This window comes from Harpia harpyja, chromosome Z (assembly GCF_026419915.1).
Source record: "Harpia harpyja isolate bHarHar1 chromosome Z, bHarHar1 primary haplotype, whole genome shotgun sequence".
Taxonomy (NCBI): domain Eukaryota; kingdom Metazoa; phylum Chordata; class Aves; order Accipitriformes; family Accipitridae; genus Harpia; species Harpia harpyja.
The window spans coordinates 14,805,493-14,824,239 of NC_068969.1; the positions used below are offsets into that span (position 1 = coordinate 14,805,493).

General features: G+C 36.5%; 1 protein-coding gene across 2 annotated transcripts in view; it reads right to left on the reverse strand.

The window, feature by feature from the left end:
• The window catches only part of CFAP20DC (CFAP20 domain containing), a 93,190-nt gene that overhangs the window by 58,823 nt on the left and 15,620 nt on the right, over nucleotides 1-18,747 (reverse strand). For both annotated transcript variants that reach the window (XM_052775931.1, XM_052775932.1), the window contains exon 6: nucleotides 2,384-2,498. In XM_052775931.1, coding sequence (XP_052631891.1) covers nucleotides 2,384-2,498 — 115 coding nt within the window. The remainder of the gene's footprint in view (nucleotides 1-2,383; nucleotides 2,499-18,747) is intronic.

The following is an 18,747-nucleotide window of genomic DNA, read 5'->3' on the forward strand; positions in this document are numbered from 1 at the left end:
AATCTATCAGGCAAATTTCTAGTATGGACAAGATCCCAGTGTATCATAACATCTTAAAACTACTTCTTGTTTATAATAAATGCTATCCATTCCTGATAAGACATTTCCAAAAGACAAGTGAGATCATGACAACTGTCTAGGTTGCTAAAGATCCTACTTAAATACATGTTTTAATTCTGATTAGATGATTATTCCATTTGTTTCAGGAAACACTGTTAGAACACTAACATCAATGTGCTACACTCTCCTGCACTATTCCAGTAGCTCTTTAAATTCTCTCAGTTTCGAGTTTTTTCCACTTTTTATAATACAGAAATGAGCAGTTACAGGTATCTATTTTGCACGTGAACCATATTACGATTCCATTATTCTCCTAGAAAAAAAGAAGTTTCAAATAAAACAAGTAATACCACAAGCAGAACAACTAACAAAATATGTTTTGTTTTGGCTTTATGTCTTCCATTTAGAGTCTCTGATGTTTAAAAACACATATGCTTGGAATTCTGGTGTTCCTAATAATTCTTCTTCTCATCAAGTCTGGTATCTAGTGAGGGATGAGCTGATGCTAACACATCTTCTATAACTGGGAAATAAACAGAGATGGCCTTGACGAGAAATGCAACCATCTTCATGAAGTTTGCAGAACTGTAATATATTTGATGTGATTACTCACATGTAAAATACAGTTGACCAATGGGTTGAAGTTTTATTAGGGAGAAGAATACTAAGACATAATGATTGTACATGCCTCATTTCCTTATACAGTCAAGGTAAAAGTATTGGTTTCTAAATCCAAATAGAAAACATTTTTTGAGAAAAAAAAATTACGTGCATACATTACTATTCAGCTTCTAAGTCTGAAATTTTGGAAGGAAAGGAATACTTGTTTTGAAGACACCAAGCAATGGAATGGGAAAAGGCAGTATTTAATTATAACTGATATTTCAATTGCTGAGGTTGAAAAATAGGATCATTTGTAAGAATTCAATACAGGAAGCTAGCATATGAAAGTGTAAACTATGTTCTACTGATGGAACAAAGAACATATTATATGCTTATTCACAACCAATCATACTCATAATAGTGATCAGCTTGTGTATACAATAAGTTAAACTATCAGGGCCATGTAAAAGATCTAGCTAATCACTGAAAGCAGCATACTCCCTCCTTTAAGTAAAAGCAACAATAAAAAGGCAGATAACCATTTAAAAGAATGGTTACCTGAATACAGACATGTATTCAGATATACTAAAAAATACAGACCTACTCTTTAAGGTTGGTCAAGCGTTAAGGTTATTAAAATATTTTGTCATTATAACTGATCAGAGCATTTACACAGATCTCTGATTAATGTTTTATTATTCAAATTAAAATACATAACTAAGTTCTATTCTGATTGAATTTGGTGTATATTAATGCATACTCTAATCCCGAAACATTTGTGCTAGCCTGACACCAAGATGAACTAACAAATTATACTGAAGAAAATTTCATTTCAGTGGGTCTTGAATTAACAGCAATGTCAGGGGTATGATCTGATGCATATTCATTTGAAAAAAATCCAACCACAAAGCAGAAAACTCCTTAAATCTAAACTTATCACAGCTGCCTTCACCTAAACTATCTTAAAAGAAGTCATAACTTCAGGAGTTTTTGTAAAATATTTTCTCTCATAACTAGCCTTAAATCCACAGCTGCTTAGTATACTAAGTGTTATCTAGTTCTCTCGGTGCTTACTTATACTTTAAAATATTTGAAATCTAACTATTCTCATCTCCAAATTATTTTCTAAAGCAATATTTGAGACTTGAGTCTTTACAAGGTTAGAGGGTAACTATCAGGTTTTGTATCCTGACAGCTGTTACCATATGTTGTGGCTGGGTGTGGGAGAGGGGAACAGGGAGATGATGGCTATTGTTTTATTTTCATCAGTTTGACATATACTTTGTTTCATATATGCTAGAATCTGAAGCACATGAAAGTAGCCATCAGCTACAATCTACCTGCAGCTCCAGTGAATGTTATAAAAGGACACTACAGGAGAAGGTACACACGAACAGGAACACTATAATGAAGAAGTATCAGGGACACAGAGAACTTTAGAGGCTGAATACACAGCAGAAGTGAGAGATAAACACATCACAAACAGCATTAATCTTGAAAAATGGGAATGAACTCCTAATGTTCGAAGAAGGGTAGAAGAGCAGTAGTCTTAAGTGGTTCTGACACCATCCAGTAGAGGGGACACACACATATCTTGAATTAGCAGGAACTGAATTCTAAACCAAATAGTAATTTCAACAGGTCTATAAATTTACATAAAACGTTTCTGATAAAAAAGCATGCTCAACCACAGTTCAAGGAATATTCCCAAGGTACCTACTATTTTGCGCTTGATTGTAAACAGAGGAATTTTTGCATGCAGAGGGGTTATATACAACTCCTTGTGGACCGTTGATAAATACAATCTTCTCTTAATATTTCCTAAATCAGTTATCCTATAAAAGAAAAAGCAGGAGAGAATGGAACAGATCTTTGTCAATTCAATAATCCAGTATCTTTGGGCAATCACAAAAAAACTATTCATATGCAGAACCTTTATGTCAGTGATAGCATATATGGAATTTAAGAATTACTTCTTTCACAAGATGAGTAATGAGATTTCTTTCTCAAATTCAAACTTGGTGGCTATATTCCTGCATATATAAAATCACTTTACATGCTAATTTTATTTCAACAGTCTACACTCTTCGCTAGATTCCCATAGCCCTTCAGACTATGAAAGAATTCAATTTGTATGAACTGAGAACCCAGTAGCCTTTAATAATCACACTTGTTTCTGCCCCTTGAGCTTGTGTTATCTTGGGACACACTGTCACCTGCTAACTAGAAAAACATTATTTGCTTTCTTTTCCAAAAAATACCTCTGTCATTTTATATAGACTCTTTGTCAGCTTAAAGATAGACACAAGACATTGTCTGTCTGTTCTACTTCCTGAGCACACATCTTCAAATGTGAATTATAATACAGAAGTTTGTTGCTCGCTATTCAGGTCATCTCACAATACCACCAAGGACACTGAATTCGAACATTTCTAATAGATTCAGACCACAGCCATGATCACAAAGATTAGGCTTCCTTTAAACTGATAAAGAGGCTCATTTTTACATTCTGTTTCCTTCAAGTCTTATGAGAAGCTGTACTGGTTTTGGCTGGGATAGAGTTAAACTCCTTCAAAGTAGCTTGTATAGTGCTATGTTTCAGATTTGTAATGAAAACAGCATTGATAACATAGGGGTGTTTCAGTTATTGTTGGGCAGTGCTTACCCAGAGCCAAGGCCTTTTCTGCTTCTCTCACCACCCCACCAGCGAGGAGGCTGGGGGGGCACAAGAAGCTGGGAGGGGACACAGCCAGGACAGCTGACCCCAACTGACCCAAGGGATATTCCAGACCATATGGCATCATGCTCAGGATGTAAAGCTGGGGGAAGAAGAAGGAAGGGGGGGAAGTTCGGAGTGATGGCGTTTGTCTTCCCAAGTAACCGTTACATGGGATGGAACCCTGCTTTCCTGGAGATGGCTGAACACCTTGCCTGCTGAGGGGAAGTAACAAATGCCTTATTTAGCTTTTACTTTTCCTATTAAACTGTCTTTACCTCAATCCACAAGATTTTGCACTTTTACCCTTGTGATTCTCCCCCTCATCCCACTGTGGGGGGAAGTGAGAGAACAGCTGTGCATGGCTTAGCTGCCTACTGAAGTTAAACCACAACAGCAGCACAACCTTGATATTCCCCAGCATTCCTACCTTATTATACTGGAGAACAGACATTACTTCAAAGGCTGCAAACTGGGGAAATAACGATTAATTTACCTATTATTTTTGAACAAGCCTATTTCTAACAGATGGGTATTTCTCTGTAATTCGCAGCCCCTCTGAGAAGATGACAAATAATTACAGTAAACAACTTTCTGTCACTACTTAGTGTTGTTAACAATAATTACTGATAATCATTATATTTAAATGCTGGCTTTTACTTTAAAATTGTGAGACAGCCCTGTAGATTTATTTTTTTTTTATTACTGACAACACTTTTTCATTAGTAAGGACTATCTGTAGCTAAACTAATGAAACGTTGTCACCCCAAATTTGCAGATAAACAGCCTGAAACGTTCTTAGGTTTCCTTAGGTCATCTTAGGAGGGCATTAACTCTGGAGCAAGTTACATACTTTAGCTATTTTTGGCAATATGAGAGTTCCACCAAGGACAATACAAAATATACTGCAACATCAAAACATTCTACTAGTACAGGCGATAAAAAAACAGGAGTGCCTTCTTGTTTCTCCAGAGTCATTAAGACCATCACGCAAAGCAAACAGAAAGTCCATCAGCTTTCCAGAACTTGTTGATTCTTTCCTCTCCCTTGCAAACAATCTGATCTTTAATCTATTGTCCTGGTTTCAGCTGGGATAGAGTTAACTGTCTTCCTAGTAGCTGGTACGGTGCTATGTTTTGAGTTCAGTATGCGAAGAATGTTGATAACACTGATGTTTTCAGTTGTTGCTCAGTAGTGTTTAGACTAAAGTCAAGGATTTTTCAGCTTCTCATGCCCAGCCAGTGAGAAAGCTGGAGAGGCACAAGAAGTTGGCACAGGACACAGCCAGGGCACCTGACCCAAACTGGCCAACAGGGTATTCCATACCATGGGACATCCCATCTAGTATAGGAACTGGGAGGTGGGGGCAGGGAATCGCCGCTCAGGGACTGGCTGGGTGTCGGTCGGCGGGTGGTGAGCAATTGCACTGCGCATCATTTGTACATTCCAATCCTTTCATTATTACTGTTGTCATTTTATTAGTGTTATCATTATCATTATTAGTTTCTTCTTTTCTGTTCTATTAAACCGTTCTTATCTCAACCCACGGGTTTTGCTTCTTTTCCCGATTTTCTCCCCCATGCCACTGGGTGGGGGGGAGTGAGTGAGCGGCTGCGTGGTGTTTAGTTGCTGGCTGGGGTTAAACCACGACATCTATTCATCCTCATAACATGGGTGGGCAAATCAAAACAAAGTGAAAGAGTCTACTACCTGTTTCATTTTTAAAGACTAGCAGTTCCTCTCATAAATCACATGCACTTCAAAGGCAGAAATTTCACTACTGTGCCAGAGGAAGAACATTACGTCCTTACCCCTGCCATCATTTGACAGAGCAGATTTCAGTATCAGCTGCACATATATTTATGGATGGATGAATAATACCATCAAGTCCTTGAAAAGTGAAGACCTCAAAGTGTCTTACAATGCTAGCACTCTTGGGCTTGATCTTGCTTAAATTTCTTCAAAAGTAAGATGTGAAATAATTCACCTAAGATCATAAGCAAGTTGGCTGCATAGCTAAGCCTGTGCCCCAGATCAAGGCTTAGTTCCATCCATCACTTTGCTTCTCATATACTCTTTGATGAAAAACCTGTGGATGTAGTTTTCAGAAACTCTCCACTCTGTTCTAAATCTTGATGTTCAGAAGTGCTAAGAAATTGAGGCACCAAAGAACTTCAAAGAATTGTAGTAGTGGTGGTTTGAAACTCCCCTAGATCTCGTGGTTATGTCTAGAGCTGAGCAACTGTGCTGAGGAACCAGGTAGTTACAGTAACCTGAGTGCTGAAACACAAATAAAAATACTATCCCTGTTGAAACTAAACTGCGTAATTCTCAATGGCGAATGTTGCTTTAAATGATGCTACAACAATGCAGTAGGACCCTAGACTTAAGTAATGCATATCTCCAAACAACTGGCAATAAAAACTTAAGTTCACTTCATAATATTAGTTCAATATGTTTAAATTTTATTATTTATTTTTATATGAATAGTTTTATCTTTCTCCCTCCTAAAAAATATTAGGTACCTTAGCAATAAAAAGGCCATTAGTAAATGTACAGCTCAGTTACATTCCAAAGTGCAATACTAAACACATTAATTTAGATAAAGATACACACATTTATATCAGACTGTCATATAAGTCTAAAATAAAATGTTTTTTGTGATGGTATGTATGCTGTAAAGAAGCAGCAAACCTTAAGATATATAGTTATAATCATACCTAAAGAAGTTTAAAATTTATTTCAGTAAATGAATTTGAAAATATTTATATTCTGCAGGCAAGAGTAGGTTAAACATTTGAAGAACAGGCAAAACTGGAGAAAGAAGATGGTCTTAAAATTCTCTAAAGTAATTTATTTCCTGGGAGAAGAAAGATAATTATTTGAGTTGGTGTAACTTTCAGACTTTTCAGTTACATTACTTCTTGGTAAATAAAAATAAAACCAAGGTTCTGATGAAACTCTTTTCTGAAATAATTCAGACAACGAGAGTTAGAACATTAGAACTCACTTGTAAAATGACTCAAGAGTACTCGCAGTGAAACTCAACCTTTTTTTTCCGTTATCAAAACCTATGACCTATGTTAAACCTACAAAGGCAAGAAACATCTGCAGCACACATCTTGATTTTCAAAGATGCATTAAAAAAAAAATCTATATAGGAGTTAATGTGTTTTTATTATGTCTGCGCTTGAGTATTTATATCTAAGGGTCAGACATGTGATAGAAAAGTAATGAGACCATGTTGAGAAAAATGAGGTAGTCAACAGGAAAAATCAACCTCATTTATAATAATATTCCTGTGATCAGCAGGTGCATAACTCTCCCAGCTATGGTCATTAACTGCATTCATTTCACACTTAACATCTACATTTGAAAACCATTTGAAAGTAAAATTACCTTCCAATTCAATTTTCAATTTTATTTTATATCTTCAACTTTGATTGACTATTCTCCTCACAATGGTAACTATAGTGAGATTGCAAGTAAATGGCAGCAACTACCCAAGAGTACAGATAAACTCATCTTCTCAGATTACCTATTCACTTTGCTCCTGTATGTATAATAATTTATAACCATTTGTTAATGTTCAATTCAAGGCTTAAAATGAACTTAGAAAAAATGATGCTGGACTGTTAAAGGGATGCTTCATTTATCAGGCTCACTTGTTCTTAAAATGAAAGTGTTTTTCTCCTTGTAAATGACTTAAACTGGAAGTTTACCAAACATGAAAGCAGGTATTTCATTGATGTTGCTAAGCAAAGAGCAACTCCACACAATTTATTAGTAATGGAAATATCTTTGTATCCTGGTCAAAATTCAGATAGAATCCTCTCCTAAAGCTTAACTATTAGTATGTTAGTATATTAGTACTTAGCAATTGTAGTGCCATTTTCTCCACAAAAATTATGCGCTTCAGAAACATTAGATAGTATCATCATTATCTCCATTTTAAAGAGAGAAAAGCAAAGGAATAGCAATGGTAAGCCGATTTGCCATGCTTACAGATTCTTAAGTTTCCTTATTCAGGAGCAGTCTTGTACTTCACATATGTTTTATTTTACACGCTACTTGTAAATTGGTCTTGTAGGAGATACTACGTTATTGAACTGGCTGCCTGATCATCTGAAATCCAGAGCACAGTATTCAGCGCTCATAAAAACAGACTTAGTTATGTTGAAAATCAATCAAATCTCTACAAAATAAGCGATCAGAAAGATTGATATGTCACCTAGACCTAGGAAACAGGTTGTGAAGAACCAGCTTTATTTTTATATACTGGAATTTTCTGTTGATAATGTTTTTCTGGACAGAATTAAGGAAAAAACCCACACCAAAGTCCCCTTAAACAGTATCCATAGAAAGGCAGTAATACAGGTGGCAGGTGCAAAAAGAGAATCATCAAATCTGGTTGCTACAAAAGAAAAACTTTCCAAATATGAGTAATTATGAAGAACTGGAGATTCCTGAGCTCTCCCTATAAGATATCAACATATTTGCAATCAATTCTCAAACTGAAAGAATGACCTCGTATTTTCACTGATCAAGGATAATTTGTTGTAAAAGTTTTATGACTCTTAGAACTTCACATGTTTCAAAAAAATAATTCTGGAAGTGGTAATTAATATTCATAACATATATTCTAGAAACTTCTATCAATATTTTAACATCCTCAGTTTTGAAATGAGGTCATCTTTCTTCTACTTTCAAGTATTTAGTAAATTCTATTTTAAGGCAGGGTGGTTTGCTCCTCTGAAGCATGGCTAACTCTGCCAAATGGTTTAGAAAACCGTAATTCTAGGAAACAGTTTTTAATTTGTTCAGTACAAAGCACTCTAATGAGTATTAATATGTGGAAAGTTTAGTGCCTACTTTTCAAGAATCTAAACAAATTATCTTATAATGCAGTTATTTATGCCTGGAACTAATTCTGTTGGCTCGTTTCTTTAGTTTATTGGCTGTTATTCTTTGCACTTTGTTTTTCTTTCCACGAATTTATCTATTCTAGAAAGACAATCTGTCCTTTCATGTTTACAAAGACAAAGAAAAGGTTATGTTTGCACCTGCTGTATGTAACAGTTCTCTTAAGTACAGCTATATTTCTCACATTTAAACCATTTATTCCAATTGCTAAGAAGTCTGCCCTTTAAAAAGACAAAACTAAGTTTTTTTTCTAACACTGGATCATGCATTTACTTTATTTGGCATATGAAAATCCTGACTTACAAACCCTACCAACCAAACGTAAATAGGATTCAGTTTACTCCATGTTACCTAAACTGATCCAACCAAAATATAAATAATTACTACTTTTCTTCTCTCTAAAGTCCTGGAAGACAGTAATTTATTCTGTAATATCACCAGGACATCATCTATCACCATGATAAGATTTACTCTATTAATTTAATAGCATATCATATGATAGGTTAAAATAGACTCACTACCTAGCAAGTTAAAACTTAAACAAAGCATCTCTCCCATCAGTTCCAACAGATCCAGGTTATATTTAAACAAAGATAAAGTGATACTGGTTAAAATAATTACTTTCAGGGCATTTTGAAACTTATGCAGACATACTGCAACACAAAGATAATGATCTTGATCTTGGACTGAAGTGACTAGTGGAAAAAGGGGGAACTGTACAGACTAGACACAATGTTTCATCAGCCTACTAAGCTAAAGGTATTGTGCTATACTAAATTAAGATTGCCTGTAACTGCACTTGCAAAAAAGCAATTACACTAGCTGTTCATTGTCAGACACTACAACTTCAGTACAAATCCTGTATCATCAGCCTTGGAGGATACAACAGCCTGATGAAGTAAATACTCCTTTTTGTGACAACTGTTGACTTCACTGTACAAATTGTATCTAATTTGAGCTTGGGAGACTGAGGAGTATACTCTGGTCTGAGGGGGAAGCAATATGCTATTTCTGAAACAAGTCTAAGAAATGTATTTTTGTTCATCAGTCTGTTTCTCTGGTCTTTACATAAATGGTAATGCTGGAAAACCTGTCCATTAGCAGGCCCAAAGCGATCTGCCAAAAGCAGATTGATGCATGGAAAGAGAAGAGGCCCCCTTCCTCCACTCTCCTCTCCTTGCCAAAATGATCTCCACTTCCCCTACCATTCTTAATCACCTATTCAGCAGTCCTCCTCTGCTTTCATGCTTGTTCTGTCTTCTCACATTGACTCCTCCTGCCTTGGCTCCTGGTCTGCAGATAAAAACTGTTGCTGAATACTACCTGGAAGATTCTATCATATCACCAGAAGGATGCACACCGGAAAATACTGGTTTAAGGCATTAATTAGGACAATCAGATCTCATCCAGATTTAGGATGTTTTAAAAGAACTCACAAGCTTCAAGACACACCACGGAAAAATATTAATTCTAAATTTATTTTGAAAATTTTTTTTTGTTGGTTTTTTTTTTTAATAGCTGAGTCAAGAACCTGCATTCAGGACCACTGTAAATTACCTGGCTCAGAATCCGACTCAAACCATCTCCTCTAGTTTGAAATTAAATGTTACTTGGATTATCATAATCTGTGACTAAGTATTCCTTCTTCTCAGACCTCAATTTACTTGTCACTAAATATTCAGCAGAATGTAATAGTTTTACCTAAAATTAGAATTCTAGTTTATCTTTACAGTGAAAAAAAGCTGGTAAAAAAGCTGGTAACTGTTTTCTAAACACATTCTTCAATTTCCTGTCGGACATAACAAAATTATCCTCATCAAGGTCTATGCCATTAGACTCCCACCACACTTTTCCTTTAAGAAACAGATTGATACAGTGTTCCAATAAGTTAAATTACTTTATCTCCATTTTTGCTCTGATCCCTTTTTGAAAGTAATAAGAGAATGAAAACGTCTCGGGCTCAGAACAGCAAGTGAAATGGTTTTGCCTACCAATTTAAAATGAAACAAAATATCTAAGTGTTAGTGGCAAGATTTAAGAAAGGATCATCAACTGTACTGAGCTCATGGTGAAAGCCTGCCAATAAAGAATCATAGAATCATAGAATCATTTAGGTTGGAAAAGACCTTCAAGATCATCGAGTCCAACCATCATCCATGCCCACTAAACTATGTTCTGAAGTACCTTGTCTACGCACTTTTTGAATACCTCCAGGGATGGTGACTCAACCACTTCCCTAGGCAGCCTATTCCAATGTCTGACAACCCTCTCAGTAAAGTTTTTCCCAATATCCAATCTAAACCTGCCCCGGCGCAACTCGAGGCTGTTTGCTTTCACCCTATTGCTTGTTACTTGGGAGAAGAGACCAACCCCCACCTCACTACAACCCCCCTTCAGGCAGCTGTAGAGAGCGATAAGGTCTCCCCTCAGCCTCCTTTTCTCCAGACTAAACAGCCCCAGCTCCCTCAGCTGCTCCTCATAAGACTTATGCTCCAGACCTGACTAAAAAGAATATCAGGAATCATCTATCCTAATTTTGACCAACTATATGGGAATTTTTTCTCCTTAAAAGGATCATACCCAGTTAAGGTAAGAATAAAGATATGGAAGACAGCTCCCATCTTTCCAATTTAAAGTTTTTGCAGAATCTGCCTCTGTATATTTGTATTGTGGAGCATTTACTGCTATGTGCATTCAGCTGCCTGTTTAAATAACTTGCTTTACTCCTCATCTGTAAGTGCCATGCCCTACTCTTCGGTAGCCAGGAACACAGGACAGCTTATAGGTATCCAGTCAGATCATGACATTTTCTTCAATGTCTGCACATCCTATCATGTGTATGCAAGTATCTCCAGAAAAGCAAGCTGAAATATAAGTTGCCGCACCTCTGTCCTGGTTTCAGCTGGGATAGAGTTAACTGTCTTCCTAGTAGCTGGTACAGTGCTATGTTTTGAGTTCAGAGCGAAGAATGTTGATAACACTGATGTTTTCAGTTGTTGCTCAGTAGTGTTTAGACTAATGTCAAGGATTTTTCAGCTTCTCATGCCCAGCCAGTGAGAAAGCTGGAGGGGCACAAGAAGTTGGCACAGGACACAGCCAGGGCACCTGACCCAAACTGGCCAACGGTGTATTCCATACCATGTGACGTCCCATCCAGTACAGAAACGGGGAAGTGGGGGGCAGGGATTCGCCGCTCGGGGGACTGGCTGGGTGTCGGTCGGCGGGTGGTGAGCAATTGCACTGCGTATCATTTGTACATTCCAATCCTTTCATTATTGCTGTTGTCATTTTATTAGTGTTATCATTATCATTATTAGTTTCTTCTTTTCTGTTCTATTAAACCGTTCTTATCTCAACCCACGGGTTTTGCTTCTTCTCCCGATTTTCTCCCCCATCCCACTGGGTGGGGGGGAGTGAGTGAGCGGCTGCGTGGTGTTTAGTTGCTGGCTGGGGTTAAACCACGACAGTCCTTCTATCAAGAATAAATCTCAAAAGAGATGAAACTTTGAGGCATTATCCCTGAATATTTTTTTTAATAAGCTGAAGTCTTAATGTTGTCTCTAAAATGGTAATTGCATATGCAAGAAAATATCTGTATGGAGGCAGCCGCTGCCTAAGGCTGGAAACCCTTGAGTCATTGTGCACCTCACTAACTCTGTTCTTACATATGATCACTATTGCTGTATGTCAGATCACAACCATGCCAGCAGTATTCTTTAGACAAAGAAGCCTTACTCCTTGTCTTTTTGAACTGCAAAACAGAAGGGTTGGCTCCACCACTACTTCACTTCCTTTCCTTAAAGGGTCCAAGATCAATACCACCAGACTAAGATCACTATGCAAATACAACTGTCTACAATTAAGCTGAGCAAATTAAAAAGTGAGATTTATTTAGACATGAACAGTCACATTAAGGCAAACAGTAACTATCCAGGCTTCCAATCAACCAAAAGGATACTCTGAAGAGTTGACTCAAGTAGATTTTCATACCACATCGACAGTCTCCTTAAACCCTCAAAGTAATTACAACTACAGGATATTCTAATCAACCTACTTTCCTATTTTTTTACTGTGTCTTACTGAAGCATTAACTTGGCAGAAAGCTCATGGTTTGCTTTGCCAGTGGAGTTTGAAAAGACAGGCCTCAATAACATCCAGAGAAGTGTGATCTCTTCTCTATCTACATTATTGACAAATCAAAACGTCTCCTTCAAACAGTTCACAACCTTCATAGGCTATTCAGAATCTAAGAGTTTACGTATTGGGCAGAATTAGGTATCATGCTAGTTGTCTCTGTTTTAACTCTAGTAGGATGTCTTTTTTTTTTTTTTTTAACTTAAACTTTCTCACAAGCTACTATAGAAGAGATTATCATCAAAATAATGAAGATGACAACATTCAACTTTTTAGCAACATGGATCACCAGGTGTGAGCAATTTCCTCAGTGTTTCAGGATGCTCATTCAGCCCCACCATCGTAATTTCTTTCTCACCTTGGTAAATTTGTCCACTGACAAATTTTGAACCTATAGTTTTTAACAGAAGTTTTTTTTCTTACAAAAATATGGGAAATTTATTCTGACTTTTCCCCTTCAATAACCGAAGAAACAAGAAATTACCCGCTTAAGAATATTTGTGTTTACAGCTACAAAATACCAGGGTGGGGAGGGGGGCAGGAATCCAACAAAAGACCCTTCTGCAGAAGACATATTAAACACATTCTATAGTCATTGAAGGAAAAGAGTTTCAATGTCTGAGAAAGTTCTGGGTGGAGCACATACTCAATTCCTCAGATAAAAGAAAATTTGATACACATCTGTATCTGCTCAACCAACACTAAAAATCATTAATTCCTTGACCGATACCTTTCAGAAACACAACTGATTCACACTGTGCACAGAGAGGGTACACATTCAAATACTGAAAGAAACACTGCTGGAAAAGAAAGATCCACTACTACCCCTCAAATGGTACTCACACCTATGGACTTAAGAAGGGCAGAGAAAAACACTCATAAAAATCCAGATGGTCTAAAGATGTAATGGAGAAGGATGCACTGATAATTAAACTGTTAAGGGGCACTCAGAGAACAAAAATTTTTAGGTAGTAGTTAGAGATCTCGATAACCGTGGAGGAAAAAAGAACAAGCAGTATATACTTCTGAAGAAGTTCTGGGGCCAAGGGAAAAAAAAAAAAAAAGATTCCTTCAATAAGCAGAAAGTAAATATGGATGTGTGCAAGCTCTAGAATAGAAGATCAACAGTGGAAAAAGTCTTTCTCCATGCCTGATGTTTTATACTGATTAACTGAACAAGCAATGAAATTATTCATATGACAACTTTGAACAGTTTTACAGCTGCAGAACCAATGAAAGTCATCAAATGTGAGAAATTAGAAGTATTTGCAGAATAAGGGTAACAGATTTATCCTGACCAGGGGGAAAGAAAGTACCTATCTTCTTTCAGACCAAGTACCTATCTTCTTTCAGAGCAACTGGCTAATCTAACCAGCAACATAATTTTAAACTAGGATGGTGTATTTTGTTATCAGTTCTATAATAATTGCATGAATCCTTTTTTACATGTGGAAGAAGGACACCTTGTTCATGGGATATCTTTTTTTGGATATCTGTTTCCTAAATTACCACCCATGCTGCATTGGTACTCTAGTGAAAGTGATGACTGGCAGAGTTATTAACTCATATATTTGAAAGTAAACATTTTTTTAATCTCCTTTGTAAGCTATGGAATTTAACATACCCTAATACTTTTAAGAATTTCTGTATTTCACTCCTGCTTCACAAAAAATTCAAGGAGCAAGTCTCATGCTACTAAACATCAGAATTTCAAATAATCTCTAAATCTGTTCAATGAAGTTTACCTTCAGTCTCTATCTAAAATCTTCAAATACTGGCAGAAGTACATGATAAAATTAGCATCTGTCCTGCTTCTAATTTTAAAAGGTTGGTCTAAGTTTCACAAGACTAACCAAGATTCATATTTTTATTGTTCTGTATCTGAAAACATGCTGGGTCCTTAGATTAACATGAATAATTTATCATATCTCTGTCAGCAAACCTAAAATGATGACTTATTATGATAGCATGTATTCACATAAATTCAAGCTATTATATTGTCTATGAATAAACTAGCTATGCATATAAAATCTAGTATGTTCTGGTTATTAAAAATTTGAAAGTAATAAACTTATATTTACAGAAACAACTGTCTGAAAAAAGGAAATATGGTACAACAATCTACATTATACTGTGCTGTTCACCAGTGTTGCAATAAAATTTCTTATCAACAAGTACAACTACTTTAGGAATGTGGACATTTTAAGCCCTTTCCCCCTGCAGATTCCTTTATACATAACTAGCTAAACTTTGACAGAAAACTTCTTAAACCTTATCAGGTATGTTCCAGAGTTTGAAACTCCAGAGTTCCCATTTATTCAATAAATCAAGAGCATCTCTATGTTATAAACCCACTAAGCTTCTATGTATGATCAAAAACATCACTCCTCACAGAGTGAAAATAAACTACAACTGTGGTTTCAGGCCATGCTAATTCTGAGATGTCATTCCAAAGAGAGTTAGGAAAATGCCAAATTTTCAAAAGCTAACCCCTACCAACTGTGTTTGATTATTCCCAAGCTTTCTGAAATTATTCTTCCTAGCAAAAAATGTGAACAAAAACCAAGCATCTGCCTTAATTCTGATGAATTTCAACACATTAAAAAAACCCCAAACCAAACTAAATTTAAAATACAAAGTCATAACTTTAAATTACAGACTAAGTCCTATACACGTGGAGGAATAATCCCATGCACCAGTACAGTCTGAGGGTTGACTGGCTGGAAAGCAGCTTTGTACAAAATGACCTGAGGGTCCTGGTGGACAACAAGTTGATCATGAGCCAGCAAAGCACCTTTGCAGCAAAGAAGGCCAAGAGCATCCTGGGCTGCATTAGGAGAAGCATTGCCAGCAGGTCCAGGGAGATGATCCTTCCTCTCTACTCAGCCCTAGTAAGACCACAGCCAGAGTGTTGGGTCCAGTGCTTGGCTCTGTGATACGAGAGACATGGGCATCCTGGTGCAAGTCCAGCACAGGATAGTGAAGATGATTAAGAGACTACAGCATCTGACCTAGGAGGAAAGGTTGAGGGAGCTGGGATTGTTTAGCCTTGAGAAGGTTCAAGGGCAGGTCTTACTAATGTGTATAAATACCTGATGGGAGGGAAAAAAGAAGACTGAGCCAGACTCTCCTCAGCAGTATCTAAAGAATGGGTAAGAGGCAATGTGCACAAATTGAAATACCAGAGATTTTGTTTAAACATATGAAAAAAGATTTTTACTGTAAGGGTGATTGAACACTGGAACAGGTTGCTCAGAGAGACTGTACAGTACCCATCCTTGCAGAGATTCAAAACCTAACTGGACAGAGTCCTGGGCAAGCTGCTCTAGCTGAGTCTGCTTTGAGCAGGCAGGTTGGACTAGACCATCTCTGGAGGTCCTTCCCAACCTCAGCTATGATCTGATTCTGTGAATGGTTGCAATCCTTCCTTATATTTTTCCTATCAGCACATGGTGGTGAGAAAACTGAGGGGAAAAAAAACGTTAGCATCTTTATGAAACTACAAATAGTGGGAGAAAACGACTGCGGGAATAATTCCACTGACTAATGAAATCATACCAGGTATAAAGCCAAATAACTGGAATTTGATTAAAACAAAAATACCCAGCATTTATTCCAATAGTCCCAAAGAGGAATAAGTATCAAAAACCTTCATGCAAGTTTATGTTTCTTGCCAAAGTGGGATAGATTTTGTACATCTACTTACCACCTGGATAGTTTTTATCCTTTGGTACCACTGGCAAATTTCACTTCTACCTTCTTCCAAGTTGCTACCCAGAATGAAGCAGTACTATAATGGGAACTGATCTCTACTCAGGATATTATTAGCATCTGGACAAGATCTTTCCTTCCATCTAACACAGACCCGTACCCAAACTATTTCTACCAAAGCTCACATTTGTAACAAGGACAGAGTAATATTAAATTTGGGGTTTAAAAAGTTTTTTCTTGGATCTTAAGTAATATTTTATTTCTACCCAGTGGTAAGCTGGAAAATTAAAAATAAGACTTAATTGATGATAGATTTGCAAAGAATGCAAACAGATAACATATTTATGACAGAAAAGAAGATCTAAGAGTTTTGGATGGTGTTTGTAATCACTAACTCCACTTCTCAAATAACAGGATCAGAAATAGATGACAAAATCCTGCAAAGTGACAATAGAACAGAAAAAGCATTTGGATTATCTACCGAACTATCTGTGCAGATGAGATCATCTAATTGATCTCCCGATTCATAATTGGAAATACTAAATTTAAAATGTTCTCTGACCATGTTTCAAATGAAATGGCTATCAAGTACAAGAAAAGATGTACAAATACTGAAATAACATGACTCAAGTGAACTATCTGCCACAAGACCTGACAAATAACTTACTGAAAAAAGCAGAGGACTTATAGCTCACACTATAGGACATAATGTTTAATAGATCATTTCATATTTTAAAATGAAAACCTTACTACACATATGTTTTTCGAGGGCAGGTAACAGCCTTTCACCCTCACTTTCCTGCGATAATGATTTTTAACTGAAACATAAATGAGGTTATAAAGCAGTCCATCTCTGACAAAATGATAACTGACTACAGTACATATTGTAAGATTAACCTCTTTACCAGAAAAATAATTCCTTATTAATATAAATATTTCTAAAATGTGTGTGCTGCCCTCAGAGTATAACAAGCACTGATGCCTTCTGGAGCTGGTGAAGGCTAGTGGCAAGCAAAGCTAATCTGACTATGAACAGTGGGATACTAACTGAGCAAATCTGTCGATAAGCACTCTGTCAGCTGAGTCTTAAAAAAAGGTTAAAACATTATGAAGAATAAAGAGACGTAGTTAATTCTAGGAAGTGGCAACAAAGCACAGTCCCATGGCACGTTAATATCATGCACCAAGTTCTGGGCTACAGAAGCAGGACTCTCTGTGACTGAGAAGCAGCTATCATTGACAGTTTGCATTTTTGCTGTGCAGGTTTTCATGTCTCAGAGGTGAGGGGGATCTCACATGAGATCTCAAACCTCCCCACCTTTACAAAGTATGCCACACATGATTTATAGCTGTTTACCATCTAAAGATTTAAACAAGTAGTTTGAAGTACTATGAAGTTGCCATCATTGAGATAGTTGGCATGACTTAAGACCTGCAGCAATGGATCAGTAAGTTCTGTTTCTGCCACTAGCCTTGTTGGATCACTTTACATATTAGTTTGAACACATTTTGTTGTTACTATCTTCTGTCCTGTCTGGATGCTCAAATGCAAAACTGGGAAACTTCTCTTTTTCATCAAAAATGCTATCTCCCTAAACTGGCCTCTGTTCAGTGATAGGATAATACATCAAATATTAAATCTGTACTATCAGCACACATTAGCCTGCATATCAATGAAAATGTACTTCATCAACCACCAGATTTTAAAATTTACTACAACTCCTATTTTTACCACTTCATATATTTAGAAGTATCATACAACAGTGAGTTAGTTAACTCTTTAAAATATATTTTCAAAATAAATTGATAAATTACTCCCATAACTTATATGAGAGAACTGGGGGAAAAAAGGCTGAGCAACCTATAGGAACTCATACAAGACCACATAATATTTCCATACATAACCAGAAGTAGAGCTTCTGATCCTTGTTCATACCTCAGACCACTCTACTGGGTTTTTTTTGGAGGCTATCGTACAACTTGAAGGTCTATTTTCTCACATCAACAGCTCTACTCATTTGCTGTAAAACACAATGTACTAATTTCATGTGATACCTAACATTGAAAAAAAACCATATCACAAATAAAGTATGAAAATTGACTGGCATCAGTATTTTAAGAATGAATGAATGTTTGTGTGCTTGTCAAAATGCCAAGCAGAACTGTTAGCACCTGCACATGTCCATATATTGGGAATTAAACCAAGAATGCCAACAAAAGCCAGATGCTGTTTTCTTTTACACACAAATATTTTTTCAAACATTGAGTTACTTTTCCTTTTTCAGAAAGGTAGCAAAATCTGTAATACTGAAGATTTAACAACTGGCTACTACATTTACAACAGATGGCTATATTCAGCATTACTAACAGCTTTGCTATTATTTGCTTCAAAAAGGCTGCATAAATTACATGCTTTCTACCTTAGCTGTGATTTTATTATGCTTCACCAAATTTTTCATCCACAATCTATTTTACCCATTTTTTTTAGGCAGATCAATACATTGATTGTTAATGTGGTGATACTCATCTAATCATGCCACCTAACAAAGTATCTAAAATTCTACTTAAATTTGTTCCAAAGAAAAGGCAAAGGAAAAAGC